General features: G+C 37.3%; 1 protein-coding gene across 1 annotated transcript; it reads left to right on the top strand.

Annotated features, from left to right (window-relative positions):
* The first annotated feature begins 464 nt into the window (after nucleotides 1-464).
* On the top strand, nucleotides 465-21,998 carry trpm4a (transient receptor potential cation channel, subfamily M, member 4a). The gene is made up of 28 exons (XM_084408709.1): nucleotides 465-650; nucleotides 2,535-2,596; nucleotides 3,143-3,308; nucleotides 4,414-4,594; nucleotides 7,742-7,911; nucleotides 9,332-9,509; nucleotides 12,348-12,412; nucleotides 12,788-13,036; nucleotides 13,126-13,228; nucleotides 13,323-13,441; nucleotides 13,547-13,855; nucleotides 14,104-14,205; nucleotides 14,301-14,429; nucleotides 14,872-15,001; nucleotides 16,403-16,548; nucleotides 16,656-16,768; nucleotides 16,845-16,943; nucleotides 17,034-17,080; nucleotides 17,169-17,401; nucleotides 17,472-17,587; nucleotides 17,674-17,806; nucleotides 17,883-18,057; nucleotides 18,847-19,012; nucleotides 19,386-19,567; nucleotides 19,682-19,814; nucleotides 20,113-20,185; nucleotides 20,500-20,596; nucleotides 21,331-21,998. Exons 1-28 carry the CDS (start codon nucleotides 579-581, stop codon nucleotides 21,363-21,365), a joined length of 3,783 nt encoding a protein of 1,260 aa, XP_084264835.1. The 5' UTR covers nucleotides 465-578; the 3' UTR covers nucleotides 21,366-21,998.
* The last annotated feature ends 388 nt before the right edge of the window (nucleotides 21,999-22,386 follow it).

The following is a 22,386-nucleotide window of genomic DNA, read 5'->3' as shown; positions in this document are numbered from 1 at the left end:
AGAATTATATCTTAAGGTCAATAGTGCTTCAATAAGACACGCCTGTAGGGACATGACAATATGGAAACCTTTTCTTACAAGAGGTATCCGGTTTCAAACCTACATAGCGAATTAATATAGCGGGAGTAGTTTATAAAGCATTGGTCATCAATAGCCTATTATCTATCAGCCATCACAGCAAACGATAAAGTACCCGATGTAGCCTATTTATATTATAAATCAGTTTGTCAGCAAATGTGTGGGTTAAAACCATTGAGGAAACTCTATGCGCTTTATCTTCTCCTTGTTCTACTCTTATCATTCCTGTGTATATTTGTTTTCCCTGCCCTCACCGCCCACAACTGTTTGGTTAATTCAACAGTAACAGACCATCATGAGCTCGTGCTGGAATGCGTCCAGGTGCGCGCGTGGGACGTCCAGTGTGGGCGGGGCTATCAAACGTGTGGCTTTAAGTAAAAGTTTCATTGAATATCTCGGAATCCGGTTGATGGCAAACTAGAGCATAATTGTAACTAGACCCATGGAGCTCATCTGAAGAATAATTGATCCCTAATGAACCCAAACTCTAAGACGGAAAGATGATCAATATTAAGAAAATTGAGAAAGAAAATGAAGGAGGGGGAGGAGACAAAAAATCCGAAAACCATCAGGTAGGCTATGTTTGATACATTATTAATGTAAATAGTATTATTTGGCAATAGCCTACATGACGTGCAAAGCCACCTTAAGATTTATCACCAGCCTACTACGGAAGTGAGTTAATACAGTAATTCATTGTTAATGCTTTGTCAAGGTAATATTTTAAGGGATTTAATGTTTTCTTGCCACTGTATTAAGATGTAGCCTAAAACAAAAAGTTCATTAATTTTGTGATTGCATTTATTTATATTCTCATATAAGTTGAATGACAAAGCTCTGGCCTATATTTACCAAGCTATTTCCATAACACAGTTTGTAGTCTTCATCCACTCGCTGCATAGCCTATATCTCATATTTGCAATTATTCGTTTAGTAGACGCTTTTATCCAATGGACTGAGAAGTGAGAACAATATAAAAAGAAGCAAAGGGAGACAGATACAAATAGTGCCACTCCTACTGAATTTCAAAAGTCTCCACCTTAATATGTAAAATAGGATTATGTAGTATGAAACAATTATTGGCTTCATGCAAATGTCATGGCTGTTTTAATGGCTTTACAATCAGGTTTGGATTGTCTCTGAGATAAATGTGATGTTGCTTAGGAAGGTCAGAGAAAATGACTGACCAAAGTTTCACAATTTAAAGCACCATATTAAGGTAATAACTAAGCTTGTTTAACAGGTTATCGCAGTACTTGCTCAATACAGGGCAAAGATGGGAAGATACTTGCATGTAGGCACAGGTGAGGGGGAAAAGCCTAAATAAAATAATAATAAATAAATATAATAATAATAATATATATATATATATATATATATATATATATATATATATATATAATATAATATATAATGTACATTCTCAGAAAAAAAGGTACAAAAGCTGTCACTGGGACAGTACCCTTCAAAAGGGTTCTAATATGTACCATTTAGGTACTAATATGTACACTTTTGGTACCAATATGTACCTTTGAGGGACTAATATGCACTTTTTAGGTACAAAGGTGTACCATTTGAAAAGGTACCGCCACAGTGACAGCTTTTGTACCTTTTTTCTGAGAGTGTATTTATTGTGTTGAATAAATAAGAAATAAGTTGTTTGTAGTTTTGGAAACAAGTTGTCCTTATTTGTTTAATTTTTTAGGTAAGCAGTCTTTCTCTTTCTGTTTGTTTGAAATGTTCCTAAATGATCTTTCACATGTTTGATTATTATCTCAGCATCTGTTTTAATAATCACACCTTTTTTTTTTTGGACATTTTCATAGATTCCAAATACAACCATCTCCTCTAATATTACATGCCTTTATGCAGAAGTTTTCAATTTTATTATAAAATTATAATTAGTACAGTTATACTATATGATTAAGATTACTGTGATTATTATTAAAATGTTAATTGATTGTTTTGTCTTTGATTTTGAGGGGATAGTTCACCCAAAAATGAAAATGTTGTCATCATTTACTCAACCCCATGTTGTTCCAAAACCGTACGAGTTTCTTTCTTCTGTTGAACACAAAAGAAGATATTTTGAAGAATGTTGGTGACAGCCATTGACTTCCATAGTATTTTTTTCCTACTATATAAGTCAATGGCTGCCATCAACTGTCTAGTTACCAACATTCTTCTTTTGTGTTCAACAGAAGAAAGAAACTCATACAGGTTTGGAATAACTTGAGGGTGAGTGAATGATGACAACATTTTCAATTGTGGGCAGAAGTCATAAATAAAATGTTAGTTTCTGTGATTAGGATTGCATTTCACACATAACAGTTCCTTGGAAATTATTCAAGCATAGTTTGTTCTCCTCGGCCATTGACTGTGAATGAAAAAAAAACCCGATCTGCCTGTGAAAATGTCTCTGACTCATGCTTTACTGTGTAATTTCTGTGTTGTAGAGCTGGATCCCGAAGTTGATTAAAAAGAGAGTGTGCACCACCTTTGTGAATGACGCATCCAGGTACAACAGCCATTTTTCATTTTTGCTTGCATTCAGTTTTAGTGTACGCAGAAAACTATTCAGTCCTTTCATACTCTGTCATTTAAAACAGACGTTCAGCCTCTCGTAATATGATCAGAGCCGCTAAGTCTCTGATTTGGCAAAGCAGGGTTGGTCAATGAATGAATGAAGGTGAACTCAGCCATTTGTCAACACTATAATTTCCCTGTCCTTTTTCCCTTTATGACAAGCTATTGTTATATTTAATGGGCTTTATTCACAATAGGGTTTGGGCAGGTACTGTTTTCACATAGACTAATTTATTTATTCAAGTGATGTTGTGTCCATTGTGACTTTTTTTTGTGTTTAATATCAGCTATTAATGTCTTTAGAAATCAATTTACCTTTTATCCTGTGTGAACGAAACATGTATTAAGGAGACTGATTTATTTTCTCTCTTTGTCTTCGAGTTTCTTCTTCTGAAATGATGGCTTGAATAGTAAGTATATGAGAATTCAAAACCCACTGAAACCTGTTTTGACAGTTTTCTCTCTCTCTCTGTGGCAGTAATGGGGCTTTGTGCCAGTGTGGTGGAGCACGGGAATATCATGCATCCATAACAGCAGATGATCATGTAGTCAGCCAATGGGACAGTGCACAGCACACCTCTGAATACCCCACTGATGCCTTTGGACAGCTGGAGTTTGCTGGAGCCGGACGCAGAAACAGTCCTGTGGGTATCTCGTTTTTTTTTTTTTAACACACAATTACTTTAACCCAGAATATGAACTCCCATCTGACAATGCAACTATGTTTAATTGATAATACTCTTCAGTGAGGTTCTAATCATTAACATTAGTTAATGCATTTCTGCACATTAGCAATATTTCAGCAAAATTCTGAAAATAGTGTCAATAGTGTAGCGATGTATAAAACAGAGCTCACACAGGATTTACTGTAAAACCAAGCAGTTTTCTGTTGGTCAATGAATCAACTGAATCCATGGTGGAACCAACCCCCCCCCCCTTACTAAACATTCACAATCGCCCGAATTCCTGTTAAAATGACTGGATTTTTGCCTGCGATAATTCACTTAACAACGGTACATGTGACATGTTTGTTAATTTCTACATGAATTAACAATGAACAAAAGTATATTAATAAATTAACTGGAACAGACTGAAATGTTTTTATTGTTAGTTCATGATGGCAAAAGTAAATTATAAATAAAATAAAAATGTATTAAGATCATGTTATAAATGTGTAAAAAACACACACGCAAAGCAAAGCAGAGGCACAGCCATTAAAAAACATGCATGGTATAATTACAGAAATTATAAAGTTTATAGATCACGTCATTTTCAATCCTCACAACAATTACAATTTATTGAACACACTCTATTTTCATTTGCCGTAAAAGTATGCCAGATCGCTGAGTAATTAGGGAAGAACAATGACATTTTATAATCCGCAGCGATTATAAACATCCTTTTGACCCACCCCAAAGCGCCTACACATTTCTCATTAAAGCCAATTAACATTAGACAGTAACAAAACAAAACCACACTTTAATACCAAAGTATTTTGAGAGTTGGCACCATTTAATATTAGCATGTGTTGCCTCAGGCAGATTCATAGTTCAGTCTTTTACTTTTGATACAAATCCCTTCCTACATACAGTGACAACATAAATATCATGCACATTTGTGCATGTGTTACATGTCTGAATGTCAAGCTTGTCTGGATGCCTTTGTACCTTAGCTTAGGCGGAATAAAAGAAACGTTTAAGACCGTTTTTCTGCTGTGCATTTATATGTCATTCATCTTTTATCCCCAAGTTCCTGCGTCTGTCACATGACACACCACCTGACAATGTGTACTCTCTGATGACGTCACAATGGGGTTTGCCGGTACCCAATCTGGTGGTGTCAGTTGTGGGGGGAGAGGGGAAGGAGCAGGTGAAGACCTGGGTGCGAGAAGTGATCAGACAGGGTCTTGTCCGGGCCGCACAGAGCACAGGTAACCTCTCCTGCTTGTGTATGTTTAGCTCAGTTATATAATCTTATGAGCTTGAAACCTTTATACACTCTATACTAATAAATCACATGTGGACTGTTAGCCCTACCTTCACCCTCCACCCTCCACCCTTCGACCTGGGTTATTATTGTATACTAAAGCTAAAACTGAGATTAAGGCTGTTGTTATTTTTAAGTCATGTTACATTTTCTTTAACTAAAATAAATATAAAAAAGTAAGAAAAATTCTAGTAGTGGTTGAAAACTAACTGAAATAAATTAATAATTAATACAAATTAAAATACATTTTTTTGTAGTTAATTAAACACTTATCACATGGCAGAATAATTAGGGGCCAAGCACCGAAGGTGCGGAGGCACCTATTGTATCTGTTCCCGTTCTTATTCTTATTCTTCCGACTGGGAGTCTATGGCAGCCCATAGAACCACTTGCGGGAAAGTTATGAAATTTGGCACACTGATAAAGGACAGTCTGAAAAGTCACCATAGCAAATTTGGAGTCTCCAACTCAATCCGGCTAGCGCCACCAACTGTCCAAAGTTTCACTCATGTTTATGCTAATAACTTTTGAACCACAAGGGCTAGACACAAAATTCGATAGCACCATATGACGTCATTTTCCGTCATGGAAATTTGTCCGCCATTTTGAATTATCTGAAAAACCTACTTTTTCGAACTCCTCCTAGGCCGATGCTCCGATTTTCACAAAAAATTAACCAGATCATCTACAGACCATGCCGACAAAAAGTTATGGAATTCATAAAAATTTATCAAACCGTTCTCGAATACCGCGCAAATTAATTTTACGTAGCTCTTGCGAAAACAGACATAAGGCTGTATTTCCACAACACTTTATCGGATTCAGACCACCTACTGGTCCGGAGATATGAGAAAATGGCTATTTTTGCTGATAACTTCTGAACAGTTTGCCCAAAAATCATAATTTGCCAAATTGGTCTCGTTAGATTCAGGGCAGCATGCCAAGTTGACTGATATCCAATTTTACCATATCGGCCATTTTGACTGTCGGCCATTTTGAATTTTGTGCTAAAATGCTGTATTTTAAGAACGCATGATTGTTACGGATTGTTACGAAACTTGTTATGGGTCATCAGCACGATGCCCTGAAGGGGTGTGAGAAGTTTCGAAGTTATAACAAAATTTCCAAAAAGGCTAATAACTTTTGAATACATCGGCCTATTGTAATGCCACTGGTCTTAATAGATTCCTTGGGTCACGCCGAGAACATAGATACCAACTTTTCCTTATTTGGCCAAACTTCCTGTCCGCCATCTTGATTTTCATTCAAAACCTACTTTTTCGAACTCCTCCTAGACCGTTTGTCCGATTTTCACCAAAATCGAATCGTATCATCTCCAGACCGTGCCGACTAAAAGTTATGGATTTCGTGTCGATAGACGAAACCGTTTTCGTATAGCGCAGCAGCAAAGTTGAGGCATGATGCCAAAAGGACTATTCAGGCTTTATCTCTGCAATGCCTTGACATATTGACGGCAAACTTTGTATGGGTCATTGTCACTTCACTCTGACCACGTCACATCAGCTGTGTAACTGCGCCACCTATTGGTCGAAAGTGCTAATCAATTAAATCATATTTTTAATTACTGTTTATATGATTTTTCAGCCATTTTGCCTAAAATCCTCTTTAAATGTCTTTAATTGCTCATTGTTGCAGTTGGTCTGACACTTTCAGATATGTTGGCATGTCTTGTCGTCTTATTCTGCTTGGCCCCGATAATTGCTGCTTGCAGCTATATTTGTGATTATTATTTTTGTATGTTTTTCTGACATCCCTCAGCAGTCTTCATATACACACATAATACTTATCATACTAACAACCTTTTAGTTAATATCAGATTGTGATGATTTAGAAGTTTCTATGAACATTACAATATTTATTGAAATAATTTGAAGACCTCAGACCACTTTTTATCTACAGTTAAGATTTTAGGCAGAAGATTTAAATGTACGGTAGGCAATTTCGGAGAGGCAAGCAATAGCAAGCTAGCTTTGAAAGCATGAGATCCCACCCTCCCTTCAGAGCGTCTCCAACGGCTCCTTCAAAACAACGCACATGGCAGAGTCTGCAAAACATCACAAGAGATGGCGATAAATTAACCTCATGTCTCAAAGCACTTTACAGTAATAATGAACATAAACAACTTACAGAGCTCGGACTTGTACCACCTGACTGCTGCAGATTCATTTTGATATTGTTGAGTTGAAATTGTTGAAATAGAAATGTATAAATCTGAGTATGTGAACAGCTCTGGGTAAAATATCACGGGTTGCCTTCTCATAATTATAGTTATGACATCGCATGAACGCAGCATTAGCTTGTTGTTTTGGTCGAGGAGGAACTGTAAAAGGCTTTTGAACTGTTTGTGGCGCTCAGTGACTGGCGTCTGTCGAACTCCACATAGCCTTACAGAACGCTTACAGAACAGAATGTCTGCGTGAGCAGGTGCGCGGGAGGTATAGAAATACATGTCTTGACAGGCAGGTAGGGAATTCAGACCAAATGCAATGATTGGAATGTACATGTTTTAATATTTAGACCACTTCTGTTATTTTTATACTATATATACTATCAGGATGTAAAGAAAGTTTCAACCAGCATAAAAAAAAGTGTTAATAAAACAAATTGCCTACCTTTAAGCATCTGTTTTGTTGCCGCAGATCAGGGCTGCCAGATCTGGGTAACAAAACTAGCCCAATGACCCCAGCGCAAATATAAACTCTGAATATATGCCATACCCATACCTAAAATACCATACCTATGTGTCTCACAGAGTAAATTAGGACAGACAGCTTGGAAAATAACTATGGAAAATAACTGTTATTAACCATGAACCCGGTAATTAGTCTTAAGGTCAGTGACAGACAGGCCAAACTGGAATTCCTCCTGTGTGTGTTTGAAGCAATGCTTGGCAGATAAGTTTTGTTTATTTTTTATACAGTAAGCCTAGCTTGAATCCAGAAGTTGTGTGTTGCATTATGTTAAAAACTTTGTTTTTCATTATCAGTGATTGTGTTTGTGACTCTGATGTATTCTGTGTAATTTAGGTAATAGTAACATTTCCTGTGGTTTTTTTTTTCTCTTTTTCCAGGGGCTTGGATCATGACATCAGGTCTTAGGGAGGGTGTTGGCCGCTGTGTAGGTGAGGCAGTAAGGGATCATTGTGCAACAGCTTCATCTCTTTCCCAGGCCAAAGTTATTGCCGTTGGTGTTGCGCCCTGGGGCTTGATTTACCAACGTCAGCAACTCATAAACCCACAGGTACTATGAGTCCATTCTGCTCTATTATGAGCACTTCACACGAAAGCAACACGTAAAATGTGTGAGCCACAACAATAATTATTTTTGTATTTATATTTATTGATATATATATATATATATATATATATATATATATATATATATATATATATATATATATATATACATTTATAGTAATATTTAATGTGTAGTACACTTTATGGTCATCAATTATAGTACACTTCATGGTAATCAAATTTGCGTAACATGTCTATAGTTAATGTGATTAATAGACCCTGATAAGGCCAAAACTGATTTCACTAATATTTTTACAGATCTTTATGGTTAAAAATGTATTAATCAATGATAATGGTAATAAGAATAATTATATAATTCAAATTAATATTTAATTAGCATCATCAGTATTATTATTTTAAAATACTATAAAACAATAATTAATAATTGTTCTTGGATATTGGACACGTTTATTTGTCAGCAACTTTTGCAGCTTTGTGAAAACTTCAGATTATATTTCTGCGTTTTTGTATTCCCGCCCACGTACAGTCAGATCGACAGAAGGTTATGAACAGAACAATTATTGTATCACTGAACATTATATCGTTCTTTGTCTACTCTTTAAACAGCATTCTGATGAAAATGAAACACTTTCTTGCCTGCACACGACGGTGTTTTGCTCCAGTGGTTGGGCGGAATTTAGGAGTTCCCCCTGCACACTGTTTCCGGTTTTAAATTCTTATTACAAACACTCAGAATTTTTCAGATTGTCCGTGTCTGTGTTCTCCTCATATTTACAATTCTTTACAGCCTTTAACCACTGCCTACTGTGTTGCTGGTTCCTTTACTGTAAACCGAAAGTAACTCACTCCCCCTAAACGTTTACTCTTTGAGTTCTTGAACCCGGGAACAATACAAGTCGACACCATTATGACTAAAAGTTTGCTAAGAAGTGTTTCCTACTGAAGCAAGGCAGTATTTAACTGATTCACAGCATGTCCATAGCAACCTGCTGGGAGTGGCCAGTGCATTATGGGTGTTGAAGTTTCCCTACCTATTTGGCAAAATGGAAGACAACAGCCTTTTTTCTCTGTTTTCTCTAGTCAGTCAAGTTGCACAGATTTGAAAAAATATCTATTTTAGCTTTTCTACTGTATAGGCAGCCAAGTTTTATTGAAAGCCCATCTTGCCAGTGGTGAAGTAGCTACCCCTGGCAAAGTTATTTACAATTTGTTTGTTGAGGCCATTTGGTTTTATATTGCAAAATATCAAGTGAAACGCAGACATTTTAAGTGAAGCTTTTACAGAGTGTAAAGTAGCATTTCAGGAAATGTCATAAAAACCTAAATAGAGTTTTGAGAACTGTTAGGACTTCGCCCTAGGCTAATAGTAAAAAATGTACTGTTGTTTACTTACTCCATACAAGGGTAGCTTCCCGGCACGGTACTATGTGCGCAACTTGCCACATGAATCCAGCTGCCTGGACAATAACCACCAGGCCTTCCTCCTCGTGGATGATGGGAGTGTAGGCCACAGAGGGAGTGAGACACCGTTCAGAGCCAACCTGGAGGACTTCATCTCCCATCAGCGCACTGGCATCTGGGGTAAGAGAGAGAAGAAGGTTCAACTAAAGAGCACTAATTTAAGCAATAAGCCCCGCGAAGCCGTGTTTTACAGTGGATTTAGAACAGCTAAGGGGCGTTGTTAGGCGTGTTGTTAGGCGCGTTGTTATTTACATTTTAAATAAATTATATAAAAAGATTAATTTTAGTATTTATTTTATTCATAAAATAAACACCAGCAGCAAAACGTTATAACCACTGATCTATATAATGACTGGATAGCTCATGACGTTCTAAACTGCCACTAAGCAGTAAGCCACCGGAAGTGTTCGAGCGGCCATCTTACGATTCCCTACCAGCAGAGGGCTCCAATGCCCGTTATACAGAGATTGGTAGCTCCGACGGCACTTTTAAGATGACCCGCTGTGCAGTATACAAGTGTAAAACGACGTTCACAAAAGGATGTAGGAAAAACTGGCCACAGGTTGTAATTCAAGCCCTATAAGTAGTAATTTATATGCAAAATTGTCGCTATGCCCGTGTTGTTTTCTCCGAGGCAAGAGCTGCCGCTTCTTCAAAAAAACAACGATAAAACAGTCAACAGTAGCCTATAAGAAACCTCAGAGCAGCAATAATCACAAGTGTCCAACAGCGACACCATTTGACTATGGAGGGATTATTGGGTCAGATTTAAAACTAAAAGTCTAAAACTAAAAGTCTTAAACGAAAACTAAAAGTCTAAATTTGAAACTAAAAGTCTAAGTCGAAAACTAAAAGTCTAAGTCGAAAATGAATTTGGTATTTAGGATTGGGCATTTTGTATTTAGGATTGGGCATTTGGTATTTAGGATTGGGCATTTGGTATTTAGGATTGGGCATTTTGTATTTAGGATTGGGCATTTGGTCATTTAGCCATTTAGGATTTAGGATTGGGCATTTAAGGATTTAGGATTGGGAATTTGGTATTTAGGATTGGGAATTTGGGGATTTAGAAATGGGCATTTGAGGATTGAGGATTGAGGAGTGTATGCAAATAAGGAGGCGGGGCCCAAATACTGGAGGTTGGGTTTGAAATGGCTGATGCGCATAGGCACCTTATGGACAGCAGAGGGAGCTCCCAGTGCTAAGGATCACACTTTAATGAAACCAAACAGAGCGAGTGAGCAGGGCTGGTGCGAGTACTTAAGCATATAATATAGTATTTATATATACTATATATAAATATATAGTATATATTTACTACCTACAAAATAAACACATAATTTGACACAAAATATTGATTTAAAAAGGAGTTTATTGATTTAAAAACTATTGTATTGCTTCCGCTAAAGAAAATAGTCCATTCCGCGTCCATAGCAACGCTCTGTTTTTCATGGCAACGGTGTGTTATACTTCGCAGCGGTCTGTTATCAAGAAATAACAGACCGCATTCTACATTGGAATTCAACCAAGCCAAGTAAAAAAATATATATATTTTAACGCAACGCATCAGCAAAAACAAGGTTAGGAAACAGTAACTGTACGTTCACAACGCCGCCGACTTGAGCTGCAAAGAAGCTCTGGCCGCCCTGTCAAGGACGCTTGTCAAAAAGTACGGGGAAGCTTGTTGACGCTTGTTGACAATGACAACGGTTGTTGATAGTGAGTGCGCGCGCGCGCAGATCTATTGTAACAGTACACAGTGATATTGTGAAAGCCGTGGCAACAGACAAGCAGCTTCTTTATTACTATTGTGTGCTGTCTATTACAACTTATGCTTAAACAGGTGGTTCCTATCATTATCGGATTAATTGCACAGTTTAACCATATATAAGAACGAGCAGAGACAGAGAGAGACCCGGCCGCGCGCGCGCACTCACTAATAATAATAATAATAATAATAATAGTTATTCTCGTCGTCAGATGATACAGACTTTTAGTTTCAAATTTAGACTTTTAGTTTTAGACTTTGATAGATACTACATCTCCACACCAAGAATTTGGATTAAAATAGTCCTTGTTAGTGGAACAAATGTTCTTTTACATATGCAGCCAGCAACACCAGTTATAAACACATTAGTTCTGCGTTGTGTAGCTTTATGGTTGTTGGACATGGGACAGCAGGTCTTGCCCTTGTTCTCTCTCCCATGCAGTTATAATGCAAGAGGGAAAAGTATGAAACATAAATTAAGTAAAGAAGAAGAAAAAAATCACATTAAACAAGAAAAAAACACAACAGAGAAAACACCTTATATATTATATATAACACAAAAATAAGCAGCATCTGTGAGAGTGAATCACCCTCGTTTTCTATCAAATAAATATGATGCACACTCGTCACCATGTGTTCTTATTTCCACATTATTTAGCAGTGTGGATTCTACTAAACAATACATACATTTGACACTATAATTTCTATACCTGTTACATACAGTATGTTCCCCTTTAAGCCAAGGGTATACTAGGTCTGCACCATAAATCAGAGGGCTTCAAATTAGGAATGGAGGGGATGAGTCTGGTCTGATCGTTTATCTAGCACCTTCATCAAGCACTGTGATGGGAAGCACATGCACATCCCTGAGGAACTATGCACTTCCTTTTATACAATAAAATAAATAACAGAGAAGTAAACACAGAGTGAGAGGAAGGAAAATGGAACCTAAACAATAGTGTACTGTTATGAAAAACAGCAGTTTGGGTATTTCCCTTCAGAATAGTTTCATTTGGCATGCCATGAGGGCTGCACTGCTCTCTAGTGGAGAAGACAGAGAATGCAGTTATGAAACAAGTGGCCACTAGTCGTTTTCCCTCAATTTTGTTTTGATTTTAATGCATTATTAGTAAAAACATGCTGCATTACCATTGTGTTAACAAATCAAGTCTTCTTCATGTCCTCACCAGGGAGTGGCAGCATTGAGATTCCTGTTTTGTGTGTGCTGATCGCAGGAAATGCTTCAATGCTAGAGGTCATCACACTTAAGTTTTTTTTATTTATTTAATATTCATATTTAAAAAATAGTTTATTATTTCAAAATAATATAATACATTGAATTTTATTTTAAAAATATTTTATTGACTTGAGTCACCATGAACAAACCAATGTTTACAAATTACTTGACTTTGTTTTGTTCATTTTTTTTTTTTTTTTTTCATGGTTTGGCCTGTTACACAATGTCCATGTTGCTATGTGCATCTGGCATTACTGTTTGGATGAGACTCACCAGTTAAATTAATTTAAATGTCATAGCTGCTCATGTATAGATCTAGATATCTAAAATGGCATTAAATAAATGTATTTATATATTAAAAACATGTTAAAAATAATCTCTTTATCACTGCAGAGAGTGGATTTATCTCTGAAAAACACCACTCCATGGTTGGTGCTGGCAGGGTCGGGTTCAGCAGCAGACCTGATTGCAGGAATACTGAGGGACCTCAGCACACCTCTGAGTCCGCCTGTGAGTCCCACTTTGCCATCCGCTGACGAGGAAAGCAGGAAAAGCGCCAGCGTTGAGCTCAGGGACAAAGTGAGAGAGAGAATCAAGAAACATTTCCCTTCTGAGACAGATCGGGAGAAGCTTGTGGACCAGGTGAGCGTACAGCAAGAGCCTGGGTAGAGAGTGCATGCAGGACAAAGGTATTTCCTTTACTTTTAGTAACTTTTCTCTTTTTCACACAGGTACTCAGTATCTATGATAACAGAGATCTGATCACCGTGTTCCATGGGGACAAGGAAGGGCCTGATGACTTTGACACAATCATCCTAAAAGCTCTTGTAAGAGGTGAGATTAAATCACCTGCTTTGAGAATTCAACACGTTTACAGTACGTACATGTGGGTTTATGTGTGTGTGTGTGTGTGTGTGTGTGTGTTCAGCTGCTAAACGGGATTCTAATGATGCCAGCGAGTACACTGAAGAGCTAAAGCTGGCAGTGGCCTGGAACAGGGTGGATATCGCCAAGAGCGAACTCTTCAATGGCGAAATCCAGTGGAGGGTAGGAGTACTAGCAGAATGAAACCATTTCCAGCACAGTTTACAATTACTGACAGCGGGACTGTGTTTTAACATGACCACTTCTATTGTTTAATCTTTCTGTCAGTATGAAGACCTGGAGGAATCAATGACTGATGCGCTGGTGAATGACAAGCCCCATTTTGTGCGTCTGTTTGTGGAAACCGGCTTGAACATTCTGGACTATCTGACACACCATCGTTTAGAGGGCCTTTACAGCTCACTGTCGCACTGTGATCTGGTCTCCTCATTCCTCCAGAGAAGGCTGCAGGAGCGAGTGGGCTTAGCAGCCTCTCAGACCCGACTATCTGTCCTACCTGATGAGAATTCCTCTTTCAAGAGCCACGCAACAACCCTCCCAACACTATCTGCTGCTAGAGACCTCACCCTATATGAGGTATAGGACAGATGTTAACCAGAAACCATACACACACACACACACACTCATATATATATTTATAGTATACACACTCACTCTACCTTTCAAAAGTATCGTTCAATGCGATTTTTTTATACTTTTAATGCTTTCATTCTGCGAGGATGAATTAAATTGATCAAAATTGACAGTAAAGATTTATTATGTTACAATTACTGTATTTCTATTATAAATAAATGCTGTTCTTTCCAAATGTTTCCATCTCTCAGGTTTCGCGGGTGTTATCGGAAATCATGGAAGATGTCTGTCAGCCATTTTACTATGGCCCTCTTGGTCTACATCAGGGAGTCTCCTCAAGGAAAGCAATGAAGGTATCAGCCAGGTTTTTTCAAAGGTTTTCAAATACACACGTTAATACATTATTGATAACAATGTTGTGATCGTAGTTTCTGCCTCCTCTTTTCAGCATGTGAACAAGTTGCTGTTAACTGAGAGTGTGTACCGGGGGGAACGCTGTAGGTCTCCCTGGATATCTCTGTTTATTTGGGCCGTGCTACAGAATCGCAGAGAAATGTCCATATACTTCTGGGAAATGGTATATTTTTTTCTCATCATAGTTGAAACCAATATCGGGTTCCCTGCGTATTATTTATGACCTCATAATTAATATATATTTTGTCAGATAACTTTTGTAATGAGTACATAAAAGTTGCATATTAAAGCTATTCTAGACACTATACTGACACCTATTGGTGTAGATTCAGTATCACACTAAAGCAGTAAAGCCAAAGTATTCTGTTGTTGATTTAGCAAGTGAAAGTGTCCAGGAGGGTTTCTCGTATTTGGCTACTCTTGTGATCATAATATGTTGGCCTTCATGAGGTAATCTGCTGCATGTAGAATACCACAGCATTTATAATTTATCATGACTGGATTGTTTGGTCATGATATTTCACAATGTCAGTGAGATAATCAAGTCTGTGTATATTGTACAAATTGTAATAATTTTTCTCACTCTCTTTCTCTCTCAATGTGAGGCGGGGGAGTCGGTGATAAGTGCTCTTGCCGGGTGTAAGATGTTAAGAGAGCTCTCTAAGTTGGAGACAGACACTGAGACCAAACTCTCCATGAAGGAACTAGCTCAGACCTTTGAGAATCTGGCACATGGTGGGTGTCAATCAAGTTGCAGATGGGTTTTTCAATAGGGGCCAAAGGTCTGAGACGGCTAGTGTGTTTTACATTCTTTTTTTAAGAATGCATTTTTAGAAAATGTTATTTTTATTATCATATTTAAACTTATTTAAAATAATGAAATTATACAAACTTTTTTACACTAACTTTTGCTTGTTAGTGACCCAGTAAGTGGGTATTCACACAGAACATATTTTTTCATTCCACTGCACTGCTTTTCTATTGATTTTCTATGTACACATGCGTTTAACAGACATGTTTGACCGTTGTGTCACATGGCATTCTAAAAATGTGGCACTCAAGTTAAAAAAAGGCAAGCGTTGTAGATGCAAAGTCCTAGGTTAACTTCACTTGTATTGTAGTGGCAGGAAAAAATGGGTTCTTACTCATCACAGAGGTCACTCAAAAATCCGTAAAACAAATGCGAGTTTAATCAAACACAAGGATGCAAAATGATACCAAAATTGTGTTGGATCCTGTATCCTATGATATTACACTTGTTAAACCTTTATCTTGTGTTACCTTAAACGTTCAAACACAAGTTTTATCCATAAATGACTGACAAGACGGTAAGAAAACTGTGTGAAAAACCATTAAAGAAACAGAACAGAAATTATACATCAGAAAACATAGGAAATAATACTGAAATATATATACACAGGAAATATCAGAATTGCCAGAATATCAGAAATTATACTCTGTTATTATTTGCTAAATCAACACACTAAGCAAACAATAATAATATACACATTATTGACATATAAAAATGGCTCTTACAAGCATGTTTCTAGACCTTGAATATTTCATGTCTTTCAGTTTATTTCAGGGTTAAAATGTCTCATATTTTCATTGTGATCTCAGACTTTTGTACTCCACTACACTTTAGTTGTAAAGTTTGAGGAGAGCAAGACTTTATTTTTTCGCCAAGGGATGCATTCAATTAATCAATAGTGACAGTAAAGATGTGTATAATGTTACAAAAGATTTCTATTTCAAATGTTGTTCTTTTGAATTTTCTATTCATCATAGAATACTGATTTCCACAAAAATATTAAGCAGCACAACAGTTTTTAACATTGATAACAATAAGAGATGTTTCTTGAGCAGCAAATCAGCATATTAGAATGATTTCTGAATTTTAAATATATTAAAATAGAAAACTGTTATTTTAAATTGTAATATTTCACAATGTCACTATATTTTTAAATAAATACATTAAGCATTGATGAACACAAGAGAGTTCTTTCAAAAACATTAAGAAATCTTATCAACCCCAAACCTTTGAACAATAGTGTATAACAGATTCTTTTATGTGCTTGTCAGTATTTGAGCGGATCTTCATATGCGTTCTGCATTTTTTCATCACTTTCATAATAGATGTGTTCAGTGAGTGTTACCAGAGCAATGAGAGCCGCTCTTTCAAGCTTCTCATCAGACAGTCCCCTGTATGGGGTGGCGCCACCTGTCTGCAGATGGCCACAGCGGCTGAAGCCCGCCTCTTCTTCAGCCATGACGGGGTTCAGGTCAGCGGTTCTCATGCTACTCTGCACCTGCTCTGTGTTTATGTTCAAGTGTCAGCTTTGCCTAGGTTTTCTGGTGTCATTGTTCTTCATCTCTTCCTTGGCTATAGACTTTGTTGTCAGAGATTTGGTGGGGGGACATGGACAGCAATACAGAGGTGTGGAAACTGGTCCTCTCGTTTTTTATGCCTCCCTTCATCTACACCAAACTCATCAGTTTCAAGTCAGTATTGTGGCATGAAAGTTGAATTTTCTTTCTGGTACAGTTTTCAAAGTTTTAATGCCATTCGATCTCTCAGGGAGCAGGAGATGGACGAAATGCCAGATGACTTTAATCAGGGTAAAGAACTCGACAGTGCCGATGGAGCCGAGCTATTATTGGCTGACCCCCCAAACACGTAATTCATGGTTTCTCAGTGCCATAAACGTTTTCACTAAATTAGAGATGATGCAGATAAAATCAGGAGCGTCATATGTGTCCTTTACAGGGATGAAGATGTGGAGGAATGTAATGCTTTAAAGGGAAACCCAAAAGGTGCGTCTAAATTGCATGGCTACAGATCCTGTTAAACTTTGACCTGCTGTGGGATGTTTACATCTTTATGCTTATCTATATTTTGCAGCATCAAAGGCTGTCCCTCAAAAACGACCTTTTATATTCCATCGATGGCGGCAGTTCTGGTTTGCACCGGTCACTTCGTTTCTAGGCAATGTGCTGATGTACTTCCTGTTCCTCATCCTGTTTGCTTATGTCCTATTGGTTGACTTCAAGCCTCCGCCTCCCCACGGACCCGCCCCTTGGGAGCTTGTGTTGTATTTCTGGGTTTTTACTCTGGTCTGTGAGGAAATCCGACAGGTATGAATCTTGATTGTGTTTACGCACATTTGATGTACTCGTTCAGTCACTGAATTTTGATCTCTCTCAGACTTTTTTTGTAGGATCTACCACTGTATTTCAAAGGATGAAGTTGTACATCCAAGACATCTGGAACAAGTGTGACATCACGGCCCTCGCGCTCTTCATTCTCGGGCTTCTCTGCAGGTTAAATAAGTGTAATCTGTCTTGTTTATGTTTGTGTGTGTGTGTGTGTGATTGTATTGGTTAGTGCATGTGTGTTTTTGTTACAGGATGTTTCCGTGGACATATAATTTTGGTCGTTCGGTCCTGTGTGTCGACTATATGGTCTTCACGCTCAGACTCATTCATATATTTGCAGTTCACAAACAACTTGGTCCCAAAATCATAATAGTTGGCAAAATGGTGAGGAGTCTTTTATTTTGAACGTGCCCTAAAAAGTTGATATTATCCTGCTCAAGAATGTTCATGTACTCCACAGGTGAAAGATGTGTTTTTCTTCCTGTTCTTTCTGGGGGTGTGGCTAATGGCATATGGAGTAGCCAATCAGGCACTGCTGTACTCCTACGACACTCGTCCTAGTTGGATCATTCGGCGAGTGTTTTACAGGCCATATATGCACATATATGGGCAGATACCACTGGATGAAATTGATGGTATGTCTTTGTGTCTCTGATTTGTGAATGTTTGTAACTGTGTTTGGGTGTGTTTGTTTTAGAATGATTCTTGCTTTACAGTTCATCACCACATATACATTTTAATAATTTGAGGTTGGTAAGATTTATTAATGTTTTGGAAAGAAGTCTCTTATGTTTACCAAGGCTGCACTTATTTGATCAAAATATAGTATAAACAGTAATATTGTTACAATTATATTATTGCAATTTCAAATATATAACTACATTTTAAAATGTAATTTATTCCTGTGATCAAAGCTGAATTTTCAGCAAGTCTTCAGTGTCACATGATCCTTCAGAAATCACTGTGATATGCTGATTTAATGTCCAAATTTCTTATTATTATCAGTATTGAAACTGGAAAAATGTTAAAAATAAAATAAAATATAAATTTTCTATTTTAAAAGAAATCTTTTATAAGTATATCTCTTATTTCAACTAAAAACTGCGTTTTCAGCCAACTATTGCAAATTACTGGCCATGCTTGTTTAGTCGGTTTCGTGTGAACGGGGATCGTTTTGACATCATTGTCATCTGTACATGACAAATTCAAAGGAAAACGTTTCTGTTTTTAGTACATCATTGTCATGTAAACGTACTCTAACATTATAAATGTCTTTAACTGTCACTTTTGATCTATTAAATGCATCCTTGCTAAATAAGACTATTCATTTCTTTCAAAAAATCTTACTGGCCACAAACTTTTGTACTCTTAGCTCATTTGATTGGTTCTGTTGTGATAAGATTTTTATATTTTTTTGTCTCTAGCTGACAAGCGACATGAGAAACAGTGTACAGACAACGTCACTCTCATCCATGATGGGGCGGAGCCCTGCCCACAGTCTGATGCTAATTGGCTGGTTCTTATTCTGCTGTCAGTCTACTTGTTGGTCACCAATATTCTATTGGTGAACTTGCTCATTGCAATGTTCAGGTAAAAAATTTTTTTTGCTATTATCTAATGCTCCCTTAAAAATTATTGTGGAAAAACACTGTTAAATGTAATATTTTTTCCAAATCTCAAACTGAATATCCATTATTCATACTGTACATTTATAATACCTAGCCTACCTTTGGCATTTAATAAAATTCGTTTTATTTTTAGACTAAATGGTATTGAATTTTAATATGGACCCTTTACTGTTTTTTGCCCATACTATTGCCATAGCAATGAAACACTTGAGGCCATGCAGTGCTGTGAAAATACTTACAGCTGATCCATCCACGGATCCTTTTCTGCAACAATACAGCATGGCCTCTCTTACCATTGCTTATTTTGATGGTGTGTTCATGTCATCTGTCTACAGTTACACATTCAATAAAGTCCAGGAGCACAGCGATGTGCACTGGAAGTTCCAGCGCTACAACCTGATTGTGGAGTACCACTCGCGCCCCTGCCTCTCCCCGCCCTTCATCATCATCTCCCACCTGCATATCTTCGTCAAAAGGGTCATCCAGAGACTGCCTTCCATTAAGAAACAACACTTTAGTATGGTCTCCCTTGTGATTTTTATTTTACATGCACATCAAATATTTCTACACCATACGCAAAGCCTCATTTGCAAAGTTTGTCTTTAACCGTGATGTGCATCTCTTAACTTAGTGCTGGACCTGAAAGCCAAAGAGGCAAGTCTGCTGAACACATGGGAGTCGACGCTGAAGGAGAACCTGCTTTCCACGCAAGGCAAGAAACAAAGAGAGAGCGACACGGAGCGGCTCAAACGCACCTCCACAAAGTCAGTCACTCCTATTACTGTTCTTTCGTTCTTTCAGATCAACAATTGTCAACTTATTTTACTTCAAATATGAGTTTTATTTTAAAAAAGGAGTGAGTGTGAAACATGTCTGTCCTTGACAAGTAGATCTGAATGTAACACACACCTGGGGGCATTTAGTAACCTCGCAGTGGCATCTCTAGTTTCGTGTTTCTGTACGTGTTAAGGGGTAGACATGGAGACTGTCAAATCCTGCTGAATCAGGCACCGGCGTCTTGAATGACAGCATGTGTGTATTTGTGTCCATATGTGTGCGTAGGGTGGACAGCGTCCTGAAGCAGATGGCAGAGATTCGTGATCACGACCGCAGGTTGAGAAAGCTGGAGTCGGAGGTTAGTGGCGGCTATACGCACCTGTCTACCTGTGGCTATCAAACACAGCCACAAGTGCTTTTAAAACCCATTAGTGCCCTACAGAGCGCACACATGTGTCTGTGGGTGTGAGACTATGAGTCTTGCCTTATTTTAGCTGCAGCTGTTGCGTTTGCTTGCTCAGCGCAGACCAAGGACCATCCGTCATCCTCCTTTAGAATGCAGATCCGCTTTGAGTATCTGCCAAGCTGTCAGCCGATCGATGTAATTAATGAAGCTGCACTTCAGAGGGGACCTCAGGTTTTTGAATGATACTCTGCCTCTTTCTGACTCAGGTGGAGTACTGCTCTACTGCTCTCTCCTGGATAGTGGAGGCGCTGCATCAGAGTGATCTTGTAAAACAGACTCGTCCACCTCCTCTTCCTTCCAAAGGTGTAGTGTTCACTCTCCCCTGCCTTACCCCCTCTTTGCAGTGTCAAAGTGTAGCTTATGTTTCTCAGGTTCCCTCTTAGTAACCGTGTTTACGGTGTTGGTTTGGCTGTAACATTTTAATGATCCGTAGTTACATATAAATATACAGTTACAGTACTTCATTATTAATGAGACATAATGCGCACTATATATATATATATATGATATTCATTTTGGATATTTCATTCTAATCAGCATATTAGAATGATTTTTTTAATTAAATAAATGTAGTCTTGTTGAGCGTAAGAGACTTCTTTCATATGAAAGTCTCTTATCATTCTAATATGCTGATTTGCTTGTTAAAAAACATTTATTATTATCAATGTTGAAAATAGTTTTTGCTTTTTTGTGGAAACCATGATAATTTTTTGCAAGACTATTTGGAAAAAAACATTTATTTGAAATTGAAATCTTTTGTAATATTATAAATGTCTTAACTGTCACTTTTGATCAATTTAATGCATCCTTTCTGAATAATTTTTTTAAATGTTTGAACGGTATTGTGTGTAAATATAGAAAGAAAGAAAGAAAGAAAGAAAGAAAGAAAGAAAGAAAGAAAGAAAGAAAGAAAGAAAGAAAGAAAGAAAGAAAGAAAGAAAGAAAGAAAGAAAGAAAAAGAAATATATGCACACTGTTCAAAATATATTTTTTAAACATTGTATATAACTATCATATCTCTTCTGTCTGTGTTTCAGGTATTGCTTCTAAACGTCCCACTTTTTCAAGATAAAATTACGCTGATAATGCAGATGCATTTTATGTACTTGGTTATGTTTGAGTTTTTTTAGTATGATGTGTCATTTCAGCTCATTTCATTCATGTTTAATGTGTTGGTTGTATCAGTTTTTTTTAACATGATGAGTATGTTTATTATTCAGAAAACAACACTAGTTAGCGTTATCATTAAGATGTATGAAATACATTTTCTGGGTGGAAGTAATGTACAAAATACATTTTGTGGCAGTTTTGTCAGTTGGATATATTCTCAAGTTGCTAATGGTGTATAAAACATGTATTCTAATTGAGTATTCCTTTGTTAAATACTGTATTTGTACCAAACTGCATGCAAATTTAAAGGCATTTCCCTGGGCTCATCTGATCTATAATTTTATCATGTTTGTTTTGTTTGGTCTTCCTTTTGGGCCAAATCTTTTCGTCTGGTAAATGCTACAAAAAATGTGTAAGTAAATAACAGTAATCAATGCAATCGTTTACAATTGCACTGTGATAAATGTATTATTGTATCTTTTATTGACTATTAGAACTCAGTTTATTTTCTGTGCTAATAATTTATCACGAACCTGCATTTTCTATTGTATTTACAAAAAAAAAAAAAGTACCAATTAAATTTACATTGGTCTTTACATTCTCCTCTTTGGTTTCTATTCTAAGTCATCACCAGTGGCCATCTATATTGACCCTGTCCCCTTTTGAGTAGCATTTGATTCCTAGGTTGGCATGGTCTGAGTCTCCTACAAGCCTTAAATGGCAAGAGCTGCGGCCGATGAGGATCAGGTTGTCATCTTCAGTGACTGTTGAGCAAGAGTGGGGGGGACTGGACTCTTCTAAGGATCTCTGCTTAAATCTGACTGGAGCTAAATCAGCACATCATCTCAGTTTAGCCACTCTCTCGGGTGTGAACATGGAAGCACTGCAAAACAGATTCTGTGTGCAAGCAGCTTTACTTGCATGAACATGCATGTGGTATTGTAGCAATTAGCATATAATCTCTAATTTGCTATGTTGCCTGA

Source organism: Rutilus rutilus, assembly GCF_951802725.1.
Source record: "Rutilus rutilus genome assembly, chromosome: 1".
NCBI classification, from domain to species: domain Eukaryota; kingdom Metazoa; phylum Chordata; class Actinopteri; order Cypriniformes; family Leuciscidae; genus Rutilus; species Rutilus rutilus.
The sequence above is the reverse complement of the archived record's forward strand: the minus strand, read 5'-3'. Positions and strand labels throughout refer to the sequence as shown.